Source organism: Asterias amurensis, chromosome 3 (genome assembly GCF_032118995.1).
Source record: "Asterias amurensis chromosome 3, ASM3211899v1".
Classification (NCBI taxonomy): Eukaryota; Metazoa; Echinodermata; class Asteroidea; order Forcipulatida; family Asteriidae; genus Asterias; species Asterias amurensis.
The window spans coordinates 87,629-102,416 of record NC_092650.1 but is presented as its reverse complement, the minus strand read 5'-3'; the positions used below and the strand labels follow the sequence as shown (position 1 = coordinate 102,416).

Sequence of the window (14,788 nt, the reverse complement as noted above, 5' to 3'; positions counted from 1 at the left end):
AATTTATCTTCTGAAATGGAGACTGCGGTGACTGAATGGAGCGCACTGCGGCGGCAGACACAATTGTTTTTGGTTAAAATTCTTAATTAGCACGTCCGAGAAACAAGTGAGACAAGTCTGCTGCCACCTAGCTATTCCCAAAGTGGGTTTTGCATGGCTACGCCACTCTTAATACATGAGGTACGTCACAATGCTAACCCCAAAACGAGGCGATGGGCGCAGCCACTGCAAGTGGTGGCGGACGTGCGTCCATAGCCTCATCTTGGGTAAGAATTATGACGTCGTGCATAAATATAAAGAGAGGCGTATATCGTCCGTTTAAATACCCCACGTGATGTCCTCTCAACCAGTCAAAATGGAGAAACTGTCTCAGGTATTTATGAATGGCAAATAAATAGTCTTGTGCTACTATGGCATAGATTTGAATCAGTATTCATTGATAACATTTTACACAGGGTTCTCAACAAAGATGGTGTCTGCGTAATAAAGGTAAATTCCATCGTACTTTGTTTGTGTGGTTAGAAACTTGGGTGAAGCGGGCGGTCGAAGTGAATTATTGTATGAACGTTGCTTGACAAGAGCTACATTAATGAGTATATCATTTTTAAACTAAAAGGTGAACGATTACGCCTAAGTGGGAAGTCCAAGGAAAACGAAGGCCGTGTTGAGGTGTACTATGAAGGCATGTGGTGGAAGGTATGCGCTGATGACTGGGATATGCCTGACGCTACTGTAGTCTGCCATCAGATCGGGTATCCTTCAGCTCTGGTGCCTTACAAACTATCTAATGATGACACCAAATATGCCATCTGCGAGAGGGGTCTTAGTGGCGTCGATGCTGAAGATACCAACTGCAGATTGAACTATCTGATGGGGGATCTCCAATGCACTGGGGAAGAGGGGAGTGTGGTTGACTGTAGGCACGCTGGATTTGGACGGCAGTATTGCAGCCAGGATCATGACGCAGGCGTGGTGTGCGACGGAAAGAGAATAAAACCAAGTGAGTACGGATAGGACGAGTTTAACCGAAATATTCAGTCCCATGTGACTGGCCAACGCTGGGTGGCAGTATATATACCAGGTAAAACTCCATTGTTTACCTAGTTAATTGTGAGCGTGTACATTTCCAACAGCCATGGCTATAGCATGGTCTGCTGCCACCCATGTTTTTAAAGGTCTTACTCCCACTGTTGATCGTCATTCAGGTATATTTTTTAATACTGATGTTGCATCTATTTATTGACTCTTTGCACTAACATACATGTATTTACTTTCTGCTACGCTGGCAATTTTGTGCTTACAACAATTACATAAAGAATTGATGGCAGGCATATAAACGCCACGTCGCCTATGCGCGCTACGCTGTACACACATAGGCTGCCAAAACTAAGACCAACTAAGATTATGACGTCATATCTGTTTAATTAGCTCACTACCTGCTTACTTTGTTTTTTCTCAAGTCCGTTTTTCTCAGTAAATTCATTACAACTTTTTAAACTTCTACAGCCTTCGACGCCCGTTTGGGAGGCAGCAACCCCAGCCATCCCTATGAGGGTCGAGTGGAGCTGCAGCACGGCGGCCAGTGGTGGCTCGTTTGCAACGAGGGTTGGGATTACACCGACGCCCAGGTGATATGCAGACAGCTCGGCTTTCCTGGGGCTGAGGTTGACTCGACTCTGCAGACGTTCTACAAGGGCAGACGAACCCGTGAGATGGGGTTCCTTCTGGAAGACGTCGACTGTCTAGGGACAGAAGACAACTTGGCTGAGTGTCTGAACGGTGGGATTGGGAAAGCCACTTGTCAGACTCAGGTTGCTGTAGGAGTCAGATGTTCCACAGACTTACTCATCATTGAAGGTAAAAACGATAACAAAATCATTTCCTATTGATTTTTGTTTGAACAACATGGGAAAGTACTAAGTTAATACATATGTATGGCCCCAAACCAAATTATATTCTTCATCCCTGTTGCACGAACCATCTTTAAGAATTTGAACTTACTCATGAGGAATACGGCAAATGTTGTTTGTATGGATATTAGCTAGTCGTCATGACTAGGAAAGTTTGCCCAAAGTACGCCCTCTTATAGAGTATTATTTATGATCGTTCTTCCATCCATGGTTTTAGGTCCAGATATCCGTTTGATTGGAGGGGAATCTTTACAAGAAGGCAGGGTGGAACTGTACCATGACAATCGCTGGTGGACAATCTGCGATGACAACTGGGATATCAGTGCTGCCGAGGTTGCCTGCAAACAGCTCGGCTTCCCGGCGGCTGAGTCCGCTGTCCTCGGTGCTTACTTCGGCAAAGGACGAGAAGAAATGGGTAGGTGACTTGTAAGACGCATCACTAAAGGAAAATCAATTTCTTTTTTTGAGATATTGTTTATTAAGTATGCTTACTCGATGTTACCATGTTAACAAACGAAGTAAAAAACCACTGACTCAGTAATGTTACATAATTTGTTGTTGAACACCAAGTAAACCAGTAATAACCTCATGGCTTTTGGCGATAAAACTGAACTAAATAAGTCACGGTTAAATAAATACAACAATCTAATGACACTGGTACCGTATGTTTACCCTCTTTGAATCAAGATAAAGTACACCATGTCAGCAAACATGTTGTTTCATGAAGCTATACTTGCTCTGTAGGAATAGCTTCCATTGCAGTTTGCACTCAGCCAACGTTGTTTAAAAGTGATATTTTTGTCATCTTGGTTTTCAGAAGAAAAATACTTTGTCTGTGGTCGGTTTTACAAAGATGGTCAAACTTAGGAGAATAGTCCAAGAGTTACAGTAAGACTAGTCTTACCTCTTTTTGAAATCCACCACTGGTAACATAAAAACTATGAGTTTCTATTCAAGTTATTGCCTCCCACCAGGCATACTCCTTGATGAAGTCAACTGCAGGGGATCCGAAGATAACTTACTGGTCTGCTCTCACCATACGGTAGGAGAACACGATTGCAAACATACACAGGATGCTGGTGTGAGGTGCTCCAAACCAACCGTGCAACACTCAATGAAACTACCCAAGTCAAGTAAGGAATTCATACATAATGTGATAACAATAAAGAGCAATAGAATATAGGAAGAGAATGACCGAAGATGCCGCAGTGCATGTTGGAAACCGAGTATACAGGTACAAAGGAAGATCAAGCTGCCTTTTTGTGTGCTTTGAATGTCTGTTAAAGTTGTAAATTCAAATGCAATTCAGTCTTCGGACCACAACTTTTGACATTCTCGGTCACGAGAATTTCAAAATTTTGAAAAAAGGAGTACAGCGCCCCAGTTGCTGGGTCTATGCTGTGGTTTACATTATTGTTACGTCAAATTATATTAAAAACCAGCGCGCCATTATGGTAGTCGGGTCGCTTGGGCTAGGATCTCACCGAAAATCCTTTGCGCCAATCAATTGACGTTTGAAGCTCGTACATTTTCAGAAATACTAAAACTATATGCATGTCTGCATGCGTCCAGGCTTACACAAAGGGAGGTTTAGCTGCACGTTACGCAAGCAAATACGTGAGTGTGAACGTGAACGTCAGACAATTGTGTTTTTAAAATCTCACGTTTTTAGCATACGTGAAGTTACCATTTTGCACGTTAGGTGCGTATACGCGCAGACGTCATACGTGAGCATGAAATGAGCCCAAAACGGCGACGTCACCTAGAAACAGCACAGTTCGTTGACGTTGACACACCGGTAATGTATTGTATAAAGAAGCCATTTGCACGTCGTCATCGCAGTCCATGTTACGCCGTGCATGCAGTTGTTTCTATCAGAGGACAGCAACACGAAAAACCGCGATATACATCCGCTTTTATAATGACGAGTGGCAGAGGGTGCTATAACAAAACATTCTCCTTGTGATGACGCGCCTGCGCCTTTAAGAAATATTCTCCTTTTACATTAACTGCATATAACTCCAATTGTATAAAAGGCCGATTCTTTAAGTATCTTGCTTGCGCCCCTAATTGTTTCGATACGGAAAGTAACGTTCGGCCCACACTTCCATAGTACGCTCCTGGCTGCATGGCTATAGATAGATAGGAGCTATAATATCGGGTTGAATACCACTCGAAATAAACGTTTCTTTGTAATGTTGAGGTTTGGATATTTGTCCACACATTCTCGCAAGTTCAGAACGTTATATGATTGTGATTTGTTGCATTGGTGTCTTTACCCAGTACGTCTGACTGCAGTAACACAACATCGGAAGGTGTGGTGGAGTTATACCACAATTATCGGTGGTGGACAGTTTGCAGAACTGGCAACATCTCCGACGACCTGAACAGTGCGATCATCGTCTGCCGGCAACTTGATTTCTTCACCGCACAGAGCGTCATTCCAGCGGGAACTTCACTCTGCCTCCCCGGTACACCCGAGCATTGCTGTCGGGGTTAAGATGCGAGGGTACGGAGAGAAACCTGACCCTGTGCCGTCATGACGAACTAAAGGTTGCTGTCGGGAAACAATGTGACCTTACTCAGAGTCTTGCTGTAAGATGCACACCATCTACACCGCTAAACTCACCAGGTTCATCTCCCTCCAGAAGTCGAAAGAGAACAGGTTTGTTTTGTCTATCTGTTTGATTTGTTTTTACAAAGAGACTCCATGTATGGCTGTTCATCAGTATCTATCTGACAATTGTTTCTTATAGACCCCTTCCAATAGCTGCCATCTTTGATGAAATGACATGGGCACGCGTGAAAGGTTCTAATTGGCTAAGAGTCGTGCCCATCAGTGTACATACACGTGGGCACTTTTACATTGCTTGTCATCCAAGATGACAGTCAATGACGTCATGCGCTATCCATCTGTAGACATAATGAAGGGTCATTTATGAGTAAATTCATATCGAAAAGAGTAATTTAAATATTAATTGTGGTTTTCCATCTTTTTTTAGGTCCAACGACACCCGTTCTTGCAGTAATTATAGCAACAGTGTTCGTGACGGGATTTCTCATCGGCAGTCTAATTCTCTACCACGTCTATCAGGCGTGTGATCGGTTTTTATCCCGTCAACGTACGTCAAGCAGCGACAGTAGCCCTCCAGCTACCAACGTCACAAGCAAACACAGACAGCGGAGGGCGGGGAAATCAAGGAAGGGGTCGATCGAGATCCAGGGGGGACAGTGAATCAACACGAAATAAAGACATGTTTATTGAGTTATACCCTCTACCTCCGGCTCCCGACCCGGTTGAGGACTCAGAGACCGAGGTTGATGGGGACGGGGATGAGTACGGGGAATGGACTGGAGCCCCTGTTGTGCAAAGGGAGAACAGTATTCCTCCACCAAACACACCTGTTGCAGCTTTTGATGGGACACTAGTATAGTTTAGCCACTGTTTCCCCGGTACATTATAGTCCTGTTTTTCACTATGAGTCTAGTAGTCTATTTACATTCAATCTAATCTGACGAAAGATGGATGTACCTCGATCCCTCATCATGCGAATACCAGGATCGGACAGACGGACCTGAACCATGGAGGTAGAATTAGAAGGTCTCATATAAACATTGGTTTAACGTCTGGAAAATGTTGAGCTGCATACAAACAAAACGTACCTTGGCATACTATATAATTCTGACGGAACCAGGATGCTCGCGTTGCAGTGTGCTCTGCAAATTCGGCTGAACACAGTCGGGATTTCAAGTCACTTTTACAAGGTACGGACTCGTTCTAAAGATGAGTTGTCAGTATTGCCAGAGTAATTTGTATTGTCACATCGCACTTTGCTTAAACCAGATTGATCTTAGCCCTTTGTGAAGATCGGCCCCATTTCAACACGATTCTGGAAATGACACCGGAGGAAGAAACTCTACACATTCAAAGAACATACAAATTTATGAAGCTACCAGTGACAAGTGACAAGGATTATTCAATATGGTTCTTGGGATGAAGAGATAACAAATGTTTTTTTCTCTTGAAGAGATCAAGAACAAAGAACTACACACCTCCTCTGCCTCGCTTTTTGTGCCCGTAGTTGGCTTCATTGAAAGTTGAATTTTTTTTTTTTTTTGGGGGGGGGGTGGGGGGGGGTATACAAATAAGGGAATTAAAGGGTAGTGACGAGTTTTTAAACGGCCGTTTAACGAGTTTTTAAACGGCCGTTTAACGAGTTTTTAAACGGCCGTTTAACGAGTTTTTAAACGGCCGTTTAAGAACTTTTTAAACGGCCGTTTAAAGCCATTATACACTTTCGGTAAACAGTATTGTCCAAGTCCCACACTTCGTGCATCACAACTTATATATAAAAATAACAATCCTGTGGAAATTTAGGCTCAATCGGACATCGGAGTCGGGAGAAAATAACGGGAAAACCCACTCCTGTTTTCGCGCGTTTCGCCGTGTCATGACATGTGTTTATAACAAATCCGTAATTCTCGTTTCATGGACTAATATTTCAAGAGAAGTCTTTCACCATTACCTTCTGTAAACCCTGTAAATTATTTGTAAATCTGTGAACTTTTTTTTTTTTTCTGTACCGAAAGGGTCCAATGGCTTTAAGAACTAGTCACTACTATTAATTTTTATTCCCATTCTTAAATGCCTTTTTGGACGCACTCTCCACCAACAGGAATAGCGAAACTGTCTGAGGTATTTATGAATACATAATAAACACAATTCTTACTACTCGGTCTATTTACAACACGTCAGCTCGCAATAAAGAATTTTAAATTGATTCCGTAGAGCCTTTGTGCCACTCGAGCTCATTGATTTAATACCACAAGAATAGAGAAACATAATTATAAAATCGGTTGGCTAACTCGCCCGTCTTGAACTACATACTCTTTGCATTATTAAAGATTGGACAACTTTCTTCCAGTGACAATAAATAAAATAATTTCTCTAAAAATGTACAATAAACGCAATGTTCCACTTTAAATTTAACAATACTTAGTACAAAGTTTGACTTTCAGGAATTACTGGCAAATCCTGGCTTATCTCAGAGTTTTGCTGAATACCAATCGCTAAATATAAAATATTTGTTAACAAGCGACGCTCCAATAAAATTATTGTTGAACTCTCATTAGTTCTCACTGCCAAAAGCTGGCTATGCCCTCTGTCACAAGGCTCGCATTTAAATCTTTCAGGCTGGCTGTACACCCTCTCCTCATGAAGCTCTGATTTCGAAAGAAAAATATTATATTCTCAGATGGCCGACACACCCTCCCAAACCAGAAATGATTCTTTAGGAATTTTATTTGTATTTCCCTTAACTTATGCCTGCTCGCACAAGCCTACTCATGAATATTCATTGTTCAAAACAACCAGTAACTTAAGCAATCAAAGCCTCATGTTAAAGTCATCATGTTGAAGTCACATTACTTCTTTGTATATAAGATGGCTCACCAAGTGTAAGGAATTTTGGGGCGTGGTTTCCCCACTCAACATAAAAACTTGTTTACAAGAACAACTTTAAAGTACTATAGCATGCACTATGGCCATACACAAATTATATTATGTTACCCTTTTACCATAAGATCTGGCGTAATTTAGAAAATTTTATTTCACTCTGTGACAGGCACCCCCTGATCCCTTTATATGAAATATGAAGCTTAGCCATGGTTTTGATTGGCGACGGGTATTTTGTAAACGTCACTGGTATCGCAACACGAATTACTGGAGAAGGGAAATCTGTATCACACAAACATCTCGCTCAGAACGAGCGTCCAGATGCTCAAGTTTTGATCCAGATTCAGAGACTTGTCCAGTCTCTTTAAACCAACTTCTGAATCAGACGATGTTGCGCTCCCTTAACCAGTGACCATGGCACTGAGACTGAGACCAGTCTTGCATCATCGAATTTACAAACCTAATGTAAGTGAGATGCTCAATCAAAGTGTGCTGCTTCCTATAGACTGGACGCCTTGGTGATTTTAGAAGACAACTACGGGTACCAGCCCGCATAAACATTTCTCTTGATATAATGTGTGACGATAACGGATATTCTCTAGCAATACAAGTGCACTGAACACGTAGTTGACCAGCACACAGCAAATTAGTTTTAGAGCAGCTTTTAAATATAAAAGGAAATGTAAATATAAGCTCTTAATAAATGTTTTTATAAGAGGGGCATTTCATGCCACCAATTTTAGGCTGACGTGCAAAGGGTTCTGCCTCTAATAGTATCATTTCAACTTGTTTGCTTTTAGCCGATGCTAGTATGTAGTGATTTATGGGATCCAGTAAATCGTGTGACAAGAATTCGTCACACTTAGTAATTTTAAAAGGAATATGTTATAATACCCAGTCATCAATGCTGTGTCCAAGAGTGTCAAATTTAAACTAGCCCAACTGATAGACACTTGTGTGTGCGTTTGGTGTGTTTCTACCAAACGGAAAATTAACATGGGCTCATTGAAGGGAGTTGATTAAAAAAGGGCGCCTTTGACGAAGTTTCTATTTAAACAATTTCTCCGTATAAGGATTGGGATCTCCTGCTACATCGGCTCATTTGGAGTGCCCAGTTGGATTGGAACTATTTGGCTACTACCATGATACCTGGTCTTGAACATCGAATAGACCTTCAGAAAAGTCAGATTGTTTTCACGTTGCCGCCGCATGACATACTTTAAAGTACGTTTTGCATACATTCATTAGCGATAAGAATGGTTAAACACGTTAAGTAATTCTGTGGTGGATTTCACAAAGAGTTACTAGTCTTATCTCGAGTTAACTTAGGACTAGCCACACGTTTTGTATATCCCCTAGGACTAGTCTTAAGTTAGGACTAGTCCTAACTCTTTGTGAAATCCACCCCTGAAGGGTTATATACGGTATATAAAACATTCCGCTAAAGCTGAAAGGATATTGCTTTTGAGAGACGCTTACATAATACAGAACAAATCTTAATATTGTTATCATCAGATCAAAGACTTTTGTAATAAAACATTGTGTTGATTCAAAAGTGCAATAAAATGTTGTATAGTTTGTTAACAGTTCAGTTATATAGAATGAGATGAGGTATGTAATAGTCAATGGAGTATGTTTGGAACTTCGCCTGAATAAAAAAAGTACTTGATTATTTTTAAGTTGATAACCTCACCAGAGTCAATTTGTTAGAAGAGTCAACCTCAACATGTTACTCCCGAATGATGTTATTGGTGTTGATTTGTGCTTTTGATTGACTATAATTATTGCCTGCCTACTTTATTGTTCCATATAGAAGCCATTTCAGTTAAAAAAAAAAAAAAAAAAACCGCATGCGCACACACATGCCAAAGAAAACGGGTCCCCCCATGAGTGCGTTTTGGTGGCTGTATACATAGGTAGATATAATTTTACCTCCATGCTGTAACCAATAGCTGTTTCGGTCATTGGCCGCTGATCAACCAATGGCAAGTTCATCAGAAACAGTTATTGGTTACGACCGCGCCAAGAACACGGCCATGTTAAAGACTCTCTGGGTTTATGTGTGATGAGTGCTCGTGTACGTTTGGGATGGCCACATACAAGTACACTGGACACTATTGGTAATGGTCAAAGACCATTCTTCTCACTTGGTGTATCACTTGTGTGATGAGTGCTCGTGTACGTTTGGGATGGCCACATACAAGTACACTGGACACTATTGGTAATGGTCAAAGACCATTCTTCTCACTTGGTGTATCTCACAATACATAAAATAACAAACCTGTGAACATTAAATTTTGAGCTCGATTCATCATCGGAGTTGCGAGATAACCAAAAAGGAAAAACACCCTTGTCACAAGAAGTTGTGTGCTTTCAGATGGTTGATTTCGAGACCTCAAATTCTAAATCTGAGGTCTCGAAATCAAATTAATTGAAAATTACTTCTTTCCCCAAAACTACGTCATTTCAGAGGGAGCCGTTTCTCACAGTTTTATACAATCAACCTCTCCCCATTACTCGTTACCAAGTGAGGTTTATGCTTATAATTATTTTGAGTAATTACCAAGTGTCGGCTGCCTTTAAATGTATAAACAAGTTAGTTTAGAAAGAAACAATATTTGGAAAATGGCACTTATATCAAATAAACGGACAAGAACGAGCTGGATGAGCTGAGCCGTAATCATTTTACTGGAAATGGCCTCATTTTCACCGGCTTCATGCTGACGTCACATTCCCAGTATGGCGGCAGCCTTTCAATTCTCACAGCAATTGCAGCAGGCCTGGCAATGTATGGGTCTTTTTAACAACAAAAATGTCCCCAATCCCAAGGTCGAACAGGAGGACAAGAATACTTTGTCTAATGCCATCTGAAGGTAATTATTCCAAAACGTTCACATTTGCCTCGCCGACTGACGCCTATATAGGCGGCGCACTGCATCGAACTCATCGTCATCTTTGTTCTTCCAAATTGTGCGAAAACTTGAGTAATGACCTACAGAGAGTTAGTTCTTTTAAAACACACCAGTGAACTTGCCAACAATCGCACATACGATATATAACTTCAAACCAAACAACAAACTCTTATTGCATGTATTGTGCAAGGTTCACTGGATAAGCGTCGTCATAGAAACACTGTAGTGCGGAGATACTAAACCGACACTGAGCTACTAAACCACCGTACGTGACCATTGTTGTGTTCTACGCACAAAGCTTCATATTGGGTGCGTTCGTTTAGCTTCCCTGGGTCGACCCCGGTGTGTGGCGGTTTTTTTCCCCAGGACGAACGTGTGCAGATAATTACCCCCGTTGTCCTGGAAGTAAAAACCGCCACACACTGGGGTCGACCCAGGGAAGCTAATAACGAACGCACCCATTATGTAGATGTAGAGTAGCGTGCAAACAACCATGCACAACCGTGCGCAAGGCTGCCCTACGTATAAGTAGTGTAGTGGCACAACCATGTACATCTAAGGCAAAAAAAAAAGTAATAATAACACCAGTTGATCGTCCCCGCCCGCATCCTTTTTGGGGGCCGCACCCTTTTTAATTTTTTTTTTTTTTACTATTTATTATTTTTCGATTTCGAGGTATAAAATAAGTTTGCGGTTGATTCAAAATGAAGAATTTGTATTTTTTTTAATTTGGCCTAATGAGCAATAGCAATCTATATAACAAGCCTCATAGGCAGTGTAGTGACACACTACCATCCCTTACGCCGGATTATTTCAAAAAGGCCGATGAAGGTCCCCCCCCCCCCCCCCCCAAGGATTATTCAAGAAGGGAAACACAACGAGGCGAGCTAAGTATAGTAGGCCTACACACACATGCGCATTCAGGCACGACAATCCGTGGTTTAGCTTCATACGTCTCGTAAGAGCGACGACCGGTCCTTTATAAAAGCAGACGACAAGTCACTTTGCTCGTTAGGTCATCGTCTGGTCTGGTGACCTTCCTCATAACTTTTCAATATAGTACACAAGTCTACCACGAATCGCTTCTTGTCGCGGGGTTTCAGACGACAATTTACCTAAACCATTTATCGCAGTACTTACAAGTCACGTAATGCGAGAATAGATCATCCAATGGGAGTAGCCGTTATATGTAATTTAGAAACGGGTTGCTTGACAACACGATCGAGCAAAAACAAGATGGCGATATGTTTAGTTTGATGTTTTTAAAACTTCTGTCGCTTAAATATCCGTACAAGTATGATCTAAATTCGTTTTAAGTAAAGGTGAGTTTATATTTTATAGCATTATGATACAGCATTCACTTGACTTTGTTTCGTCAGCACCTATGCACATCAAAAGAAAGGGTTTTATGGGAATTAAAAGAAATGGGGACTTGATTTCTGAGTAGAAATCGTGTAGTCGTGGGGACTGAGTGAGGTCTTGTTGAAGAGAGTGAGCTGGTGAGACGGTATTTAAACGCGTAAATTAGAAGTGTAAGTAGTACGTCTAAGTGTCTGTGGTAGAGGGTTTAGATTTGAAATAGTCTATATAACTAAATAAATTACTAATGAGCAGATGAGTGCTGATATTCTATTTTTACTTAATAAATTTATTAAAATGAAAGTTATAGCCGTTAGCGGTACCCAGTTATAGTCATTGTTTTTGTCAGTGTCACTGACTGTGAGTGTGACTGTGTGTGAGCATGATCAGTGTAACTGTCGCCAGTAAAATGACGTAGGCCTACACTGTTTTGTTCTGACTCGAGAGTTGATCATGTTGATTGTTGTGTTGATGTTTGTAATGTTTGACCATCACCATGTTGACCCAGTTTGTTGACCCGGAAAAAAAGAGTTTAGTCCGCTTGATTGATTTAATTATTTTCCACAATAATTTGAGGGATGTGTAACCACTGTCTGTGTGTAATTGGGAACATTTTTTGAAACATTTCCATATTATTTAATGTTGTTAATATATTTGTTATGATTTTTTTTTTTAACAGGCCTACCAAACGAAACTCTTGAACTCTTTGAATTTCTAATAAAAATTTGAATCATCAAAATTTGATATGACTTAATCAAAGAAATCCCTACATTTTCATTCCCACTCTGCACTTTTGTTTAGTGGTGTCATGACATGGTATTGGTAGTGATGTTGTATGCGAAAATGTTCATTTTGCAAGATTTAAAAGTATTTTTCCCTTCGTAATTGTCAAAAACTGTCGGTCTATGTTCTGCAATCATCATTACAACACAACAAGTTATACTTGTACTAGGCCGACCTTTATCCTGGTCCCCTTGACAGCAGTGGCTGCAGCATCCTAAACATGCTAAACACATGACGGCTGACAGTGACGAAACTCTTGAACTTTCTTTGAATTTCTAATAAAAATTTGAATCATCAAAATTTGATATGACTTAATCAAAGAAATCCCTACATTTTCATTCCCACTCTGCACTTTTGTTTAGTGGTGTCATGACATGGTATTGGTAGTGATGTTGTATGCGAAAATGTTCATTTTGCAAGATTTAAAAGTATTTTTCCCTTCGTAATTGTCAAAAACTGTCGGTCTATGTTCTGCAATCATCATTACAACACAACAAGTTATACTTGTACTAGGCCGACCTTTATCCTGGTCCCCTTGACAGCAGTGGCTGCAGCATCCTAAACATGCTAAACACATGACGGCTGACAGTGACGAAACTCTTGAACTTTCTTTGAATTTCTAATAAAAATTTGAATCATCAAAATTTGATATGACTTAATCAAAGAAATCCCTACATTTTCATTCCCACTCTGCACTTTTGTTTAGTGGTGTCATGACATGGTATTGGTAGTGATGTTGTATGCGAAAATGTTCATTTTGCAAGATTTAAAAGTATTTTTCCCTTCGTAATTGTCAAAAACTGTCGGTCTATGTTCTGCAATCATCATTACATCACAACAAGTTATACTTGTACTAGGCCGACCTTTATTCTGGTCCCGTTGACAGCAGTGGCTGCAGCATCCTAAACATGCTAAACACATGACGGCTGACAGTGACAAATAAGGAGTAAATTTTATTTGTTGTATAATTTAGTCAAACAAACAGAATCATACAGCTGCATGCTAAAAGTTTAAACATTACAAGAAAACCATTTGTTATCATTTTGAATACAAACAACTTTATTTGCCATGTTTTCAGCAGATAAAAAGCAGCAACGATGCCTACGGGTCTTGAGAAGCAGACAGCCCAACGGGCCACCGACTGTGGTGAGACCCCCCTCTATGTCAGCAAGGTCACTGCTCCAAGAAACCCAAAGCTCCTAAGGGGACCTGTTGAAGAACAAAAGGTAAAGAAAATAATATTACAACTGCAAATAAATGTTTTTAACATACTCAAAGGAGCCAGTGAAATAATGATGTTTCATAAACATGTTTTAAACACAAACACGCATGTCGGTTCAGAATGTTAGTGTGATGCTCATTATAAAAATGGTAGCACACAAATTTTGCATGGTCAGACTTCTTTTCAAGCAACTGACTATAAAATAATAAATAAGGGGTTGTTACACTCAAGGATGTGCGTGGGCTCCTTGCAAAAAATTCCACTACTGCTCATGCATGTTCGTGCCGTGCCTACTATTAAATTTCACAATGAACATTTAGCAAGGAATGTAGAAAAGGTTCAAAATTGCTGTCCTTTCACCGAAGCTCATTATGTATTATTTCACAAACATTGAGAAAATCTCGCCAGTATGGTTTTTGTCCGTCGTGTGAAAAGGGCTTAACAGGTACAACCATGTATAAAACGTTTTTAAGAAGTGTGTTGGCTCTGAGAAGAATCAATTCTGGTCTCAACATTTGGACGATGGGACTTTTTAAGTGGGCAATTTGTTTTCTTCGCATTGATGTATGTGAGAACACAACATCCTTGAAAAGTGTTTAAACATAAGTGAGACTTGTCTGTAATGGCTGGAAGACATTAAATTTTGCTGTTTTTCCCCTCTCCGTAGCTGACCCCCTCGTTATTCATGAAGGAAATGGCACAGTCCACCCATGAAAAACTCGCAAACACACACGACATGAGGATTCCTCAGGTCATTGAACTCTTGGACATGGGAGATACTACACATCAAAAGGTAAATTAAAGATCAATTTATAAATCAGTTAAAAACTATTAAACTGTAATAGAAATCTAAAAAGGGATAACATCTCAAAATGGAAAGACAATGTAAATGCCAAAGCAGGCAAACAAACAAACAAACAAACTAACAAGCAAAAATGTAATCTTCTTGATTGGTAGTTTAATTCAGGTTACCATGTCACATTTTAAAGGCAGTGGACACTATTGGTAATTACTCAAGATAATTATTAGCATAAAACCTTACGTGGTGACGAGTAATGGGGAGAGGTTGATAGTATAAAACATTGTGAGAAAAGGCTCCCTCTGAAGTGACATAGTTTCTGAGAAAGAAGTAATTTTCCACGAATTT

At 40.4% G+C, this 14,788-nt stretch overlaps 2 protein-coding genes across 2 annotated transcripts in view; both read left to right on the top strand.

Annotated features, from left to right (window-relative positions):
• LOC139935421 (scavenger receptor cysteine-rich domain superfamily protein-like) overlaps nucleotides 1-5,954 on the top strand; it is a 36,778-nt gene extending 30,824 nt beyond the window's left edge. The window contains 9 exon segments of the mRNA XM_071930013.1: nucleotides 617-1,000; nucleotides 1,507-1,857; nucleotides 2,128-2,325; nucleotides 2,885-3,043; nucleotides 4,194-4,202; nucleotides 4,205-4,354; nucleotides 4,357-4,575; nucleotides 4,913-5,079; nucleotides 5,081-5,954. Of these exon segments, the coding sequence (XP_071786114.1) occupies nucleotides 617-1,000; nucleotides 1,507-1,857; nucleotides 2,128-2,325; nucleotides 2,885-3,043; nucleotides 4,194-4,202; nucleotides 4,205-4,354; nucleotides 4,357-4,575; nucleotides 4,913-5,079; nucleotides 5,081-5,344 (1,901 nt within the window). The 3' untranslated portion in view covers nucleotides 5,345-5,954.
• A 5,543-nt stretch (nucleotides 5,955-11,497) lies between these two features.
• LOC139935405 (hydrocephalus-inducing protein homolog) overlaps nucleotides 11,498-14,788 on the top strand; it is a 72,040-nt gene continuing 68,749 nt past the window's right edge. Inside the window, exons 1-3 of the mRNA XM_071929974.1 lie at nucleotides 11,498-11,599; nucleotides 13,501-13,645; nucleotides 14,309-14,434. Coding sequence (XP_071786075.1) covers nucleotides 13,517-13,645; nucleotides 14,309-14,434 — 255 coding nt within the window. The 5' untranslated portion in view covers nucleotides 11,498-11,599; nucleotides 13,501-13,516. The remainder of the gene's footprint in view (nucleotides 11,600-13,500; nucleotides 13,646-14,308; nucleotides 14,435-14,788) is intronic.